A 5,560-nucleotide genomic window follows, 5' to 3' on the forward strand; every position below is an offset into this window, starting at 1 on the left:
GAGAGCTGAAAAACTCACGGAGGAGAAAAATTAGAAAATTTCGTCCACCTTCAAAAGGAGAAGAGACGAAAATTTCAGAAGAATAATAATTATGTCATCTGTCTCATTTATTCACTATTTATATTAAGTTCTTATTGGGCCCAGTCAGAGATTTATGGAAGATTTTGGATATGGCCTCACCCAATTAGCTTTTTACTAATTAAATTGAACCCACAATTTAATATAAGCTTATATTTGAATATTACGAGCAACCACTGCCCATCCAAATCCGAAATTACGAATAATCCGGGTTTTCGTTTTGTTTATTATTTATTTCCCGCGCTTAAGATATAAATTTTCATTAATTAATTAATTTCTGCTATAGACTTAATTAATCAAAACTTATTTATTCCAAGAATGGAATTAGTAAGAAACATTTATTTATTATTCATGGAATAATTAAATTCCAACTAGCCAATTTCCGAATAATAAAACCTTGTTCAAGCTCCTCTTGGGGACATTATCAAACGAGACTCACCTCGCGCATGATTCAACATAATAGCAATCCTAACACTCCTAGATATTAATCACCACTACCAATATAGCAGGATTATTGGGTTGCGAAACCCGTACCATTTGATAAGTCAAAGTATTGCATAATCAATACTTTGTATGCTTAATGCTAACCTATGTAGATTAAGAAATAGTATTTCTATCAAGACCTAGTCTTTCAGTAGATAGCATAAAAACACGTCTTGCCGTTAGATCCATTCAGTGCTATACCACACCAATGTCGTCTTATTTCAATAAGTCTTAGAAATAATGAGACTGACATTACAACCTTTCGCGATAGGTAGTCTAAGCCTATCTGGGTTATGAAATTCTTCTTTTTCTTTTGCAAACATTGCTTAGAACCGACTGTGTTACCTTAAAGTGGACGACGCCCACAACCAGTCTACTAAGCAAAAGACTTAGACTTTGTTTGCTTCTTATACATTTAAATGTTTAAGAAACATCTTATAAATGCACAAGCAAATACAATGTAATAATATACTTCTGCCATCCATTGCAGCGGAGCCCTTTCATGAGCAGGGGGGCTAAGCACAGTTCTTTGAATCAAACGTTGAATGAAATCGATTCTTTTTTAGATATCTAAATCGGATAGGATAGATGGATGGATCTATATTTCTATTTATATATATTACTAATTAAAATGGATTTCTGTTGTAGCGTAGCAAGAAGCCCCAAATCCTTGATTTGGCGAGGAAAGACTGCACAGCTTTGGGCCCAGTAAGCGAAGGGAATGAGCTCGGCTGCTTCTCCTCCACACTTCTTTTTCTCCGTTCCGCATGCGCTTCGCGCGCAATTGGCGCTTTGCTCTCCTCTTATTCTTCATTGGACGGTTCGGATGGACTTCGCCGTTCTTTCCCAACTAAAATAGAAAAGGTAGGTTATAAACCTCGAGATGTCGATTCGTTTTCCGCCCCCAATGAGATGGGGAATTTCTAACCCCCTATTTAGACTTTCGGGCCCTTCATCTTTCTGAATCGAGACCCGGCCCGGCTCGCGTCGTTCCAACAACCGGCGGGGAGCACCTCAGTATACGATCGCGCGCAGTAACTGGGAGTCCTATTACACTTAAGGCCAACTTCAATTCACCAAACCAAGGTTCATCTCGTGTACTGATTGTGGACTCGTACAAGGATATTGAGTAGACGGTTGATGTATCAGACTCGACCCTATCTTTCGTAGCATGCATTCCCATCCGTGTCGCAACTGATTCGGTAAGCTACGTGTCCGGTGCACGGAGAACTGCCTTCGGTCCCCCAAACTGACTTACTCGTGGCAACCTTCCGGCCGCCCAACGACCTATAACGCTAGTCACTACTCCCACTAGGGCTAGTAAGTCAGCCCCACAACCCAAAGCGGCGAAAAACAAATAGAATTTGCTATAAAAGCCGGCTAACGGGGGTATTCCTACGTATGAGAACATAGTAATGGAGAAGGTAATAGCCAAAATAGGATTCGTTTTGGCTAGAGCGCCCAAATCCGCTATATATTTGACACGGGTTTGCCGTAATGCTGAAACTATGGCGAATGCATCTATCGTCATTGATGCATAAATAAAGATACCAATTAGTAGTGATTGAATTCCTTCTATGGTTCCACATGAGAAACCAATACGAATATAACCTACATGTCCAATTGAACTATGAGCTAGAAGTCTTTTGACTTTCGTTTGGGCCATGGCGGCCAGTGCTCCTAAGATCATAGAAGCAATGCTGCAGAAAAAGAAGATTTGTTGCAATGTAGCTCCATAAGAACCATAAATAGAAAGACGTGAAATATTAGAATAGATAAAAATATACAAATAATGGACATGTAATACAACTTTGACACTCAAACGGACCAAATAATGGCCTTAAAACAGTGCAAAATCCGAGCGTATCAATGGTACCGACTAAAGATATTCAGTAACCATGAGTTTACTGATAAATCTACATTTAATACGCTCGGATTTTGCACTATTTTAAGGCCTTTATTTGGTCTATTTTTGTTGTCAAAATCACAATTCATGTCCATATTTTGCATATTTTCTCTATTTTGGTATTTTAAAGTGTTTTTTTTAGATTTGTGCATATTTGAGCTTAAAAAGACAGAAAAAAGTCGAAGTTGGAAATCTGGAGCGTTCAAGAAGTCCAGCGTTCCGCTGCAACATGCATAGTTACCACTGGAGCCTAGCGACCGCCATACCAGTAGCGGTCCGCTGCTGAGAAAGTTGTGCTGAAACGAAGAACACGTCCAGCGACCGCTAGGGAGTGTCTAGCGACCACTATCCAAGAGTCAGAGGCTACAGATCATTATGCAGCGACGCTGGCCAAGGTGCAGTGGCCCGCTGCGAAAGCGCGACGCACGAATTTGACCTACTTTCTCCCCACGATTTACCAAACTTAGCCATCTTTTACCTTATTTCATACAGCTCGATTTTACCACTATATATACCCCTTCAAACCTCTTCATTAAAGTCTTCTTTTTGCCTCATAATTCTAGAGCATAAAATTGAGAGAGTTCTTCATTGTGCAAGAGGTTGGAGAAGGAATCAAGAGAAGATCAAGGCTACAAGGATTCAACCTTTGAGTTTTATAACTTTAGTTCTTATGTTCACTTTGTTTTCCCTTCATTATATGTTTTTAGCTTATTCAATTACGTGTAACTAAATTCATAGGATTCTAGGGATATGTCAGTAACAAATTTGGTTATACAATTCTGCTTTGCTATTTAATATCTGTTTTGTTTTTACTTCGTTTCTTACCTAAGTTGTTTTGTAATACTTCACGTTTGAGTGACACATTCGGTGATGATTTAATATAACTTGCTACATAATCGTGAGAGGAGGTTGACGAGTTAGATCCACTTAGTAGACACTACAATTAGCTTCCCTTAAAACGATACTGTTAATTGAGAGTGAGGACTTTTCAAGGGTCTTAGGAGCTTTTAGGAGTTACGAATCTAGGATTGACAACCCTAGTATTAGTAATCCACGCTTGTACCGCATGGGCAAAACCAGTGTGACTCGTTCTATCGAAGTATAAACTGTGCTAGGGTATTGTAGTTGGAATTTGTGTAATCATAACTGTGAACGCACATCCCTGGAATTCACTTATCTCTCATATCTTTATCTCTTTAATTATTCGCAATTAGTTGTTTTATTACTTTCAAGTTGTTCTTGTTTTCAAAAATCTTCAAAACTTCCGGTTTTCCAAATAGTGAAAGAAGCATAGTAGAAGGTAGCCAGTCTGTGACTTTATTCCCCGTGTTCGATATCCGGTATTGACCTTTAGCTATACTATATATACTCTGTATACTTGTTGGACGAGAAGCTCGCCCGAGAGGCCCAAGAGAAGAAAAACAGGGAAATAGTTCCTGTTATATTTTCATTTTTAAATTTTAATTTGTACTAAATATATTTTTATTTATAATGTTAATTTTGTTAATAATGTAGATGTGTATATATTATTTATATATATAAAAAAAAAGAATCTTTACAATAACTAAATAAAATAATTTAATTTAGCTCTCGGGGCTAACCCGAAACCCGAACTAGGGTTAGATTTGTCAATCTTTAACCCGATATAGTTCCAATCGGATTAGACCCGTGACCCGAATAGGGTTCGGGTTGGCCCGAAACTCGCTGGGCTGACTCGATTAACATCCTTAATCCCAAGCATACCGAGGAAGCCATGTGCCCTCTCATACATATTCATCAAGAACTAGGTGTCATGCGTCATTGGCTTTCACAAATAAGTATTGCCGAAAGCTTCGACGAATCTGTGACAAAACTTCTTTATGCATTGACGTCCTATTGTCTCGGAGATATGGGGATACTGGTCAAATAGGTTTGCAACAAAACCATATTCTAGCCCCCATATCACCGCGCTGAACTCCTGTAGCATTGAGAATCCATCACATCCAATCCCGTCGATGCGCTTTTGGAAATTCTCATCACGTTCGGCCAAGGTGTTACGATACACATGAACAACAATTTGCGCATGTGGAACTGATGCTAAACCCAACTGGACCTCTTTGTGCAATTGTTGGAGCCGTCTTAACACTAATGTAGAAATTACGAATTTCTAAATTGGAAGTGAATAATGCATGTATTTTACGTGTATAGTTATAATTTTGAAAATTTTACTAATAAAAAAAAAATAGAACCCTTACCCACCCCACCTCATCACCGACTTTGGTGCAACTCACTGGATGACCATTAGGATCACTTCATATATTGCATACTACATTTACTAATACATATTAATGAATTGACAAGTGGATCTCAATTTATAGTAATAAAAGTTACTTCCAATATAACCTATTTTATGCACTTTCTCTCTGCACTGCATTTTGATATGTTAAACATTTGTTAACAAAAATATAATACGTCAAATATTACATACTATTTCAAAAGATTTATATAAAACAGACAAATTTTTACATTTTCCATAAAAAAATTCTTTTATATTTTCTTTTATTGAAATAATTTGAATTTTAATATCATTAAACGAGGTCGATCTTATAAATAAAATTAAGTAAAAAAAAAATAACCATATTTCATTATTTAAAGCCCTATACTTTCACTCTCCTTTTTCTCTTTCTATTATTTTTCTTCTTTACTCTCTCTACTAAGGATTTGTACTCTAACTAATTATGTTAACTTTTTTCTAAAAAAACAATACACATCTAGTAAGCAAAAATAGAGTCAACTAATTATGTCATTTTTTTAAAACTAATTAAAATTTTGCAATTATTTTTATAAAAATTATATAAATATTTATAAAAATTATATTTATTGAAATAATAGCTATTTAATTCACGAATTTTGGTTATATACTAGTAGTTAATTATATTTTTATATAAAATTGACGTTATTTAGGGATAATATAAACCAATTTTTTTAGTAAAATAAAAAAGAGAAGAGAAAATTTTTGATATTTTTTATATTTTCTAAAATATGTAAAATTTGACCTTTTTATATAAATCTTTTGAAATAAATAAATTTTGTAGAGAGAAATAACTGAAAATA

The 5,560-nt window shown here is 35.8% G+C and overlaps 1 protein-coding gene across 1 annotated transcript; it reads right to left on the reverse strand.

Annotated features, from left to right (window-relative positions):
• Positions 1-1,040: 1,040 nt before the first annotated feature.
• Positions 1,041-2,326, reverse strand: LOC125223618 (NADH-ubiquinone oxidoreductase chain 2-like; the record flags this gene model as incomplete). Its single annotated transcript, XM_048126835.1, has 1 exon — positions 1,041-2,326. A coding segment is annotated over one exon (558 nt), but the record flags the coding sequence as incomplete, so codon positions are not given.
• Between the last annotated feature and the right edge of the window lie 3,234 nt (positions 2,327-5,560).

Source organism: Salvia hispanica, chromosome 4 (genome assembly GCF_023119035.1).
Source record: "Salvia hispanica cultivar TCC Black 2014 chromosome 4, UniMelb_Shisp_WGS_1.0, whole genome shotgun sequence".
NCBI lineage: Eukaryota > Viridiplantae > Streptophyta > Magnoliopsida > Lamiales > Lamiaceae > Salvia > Salvia hispanica.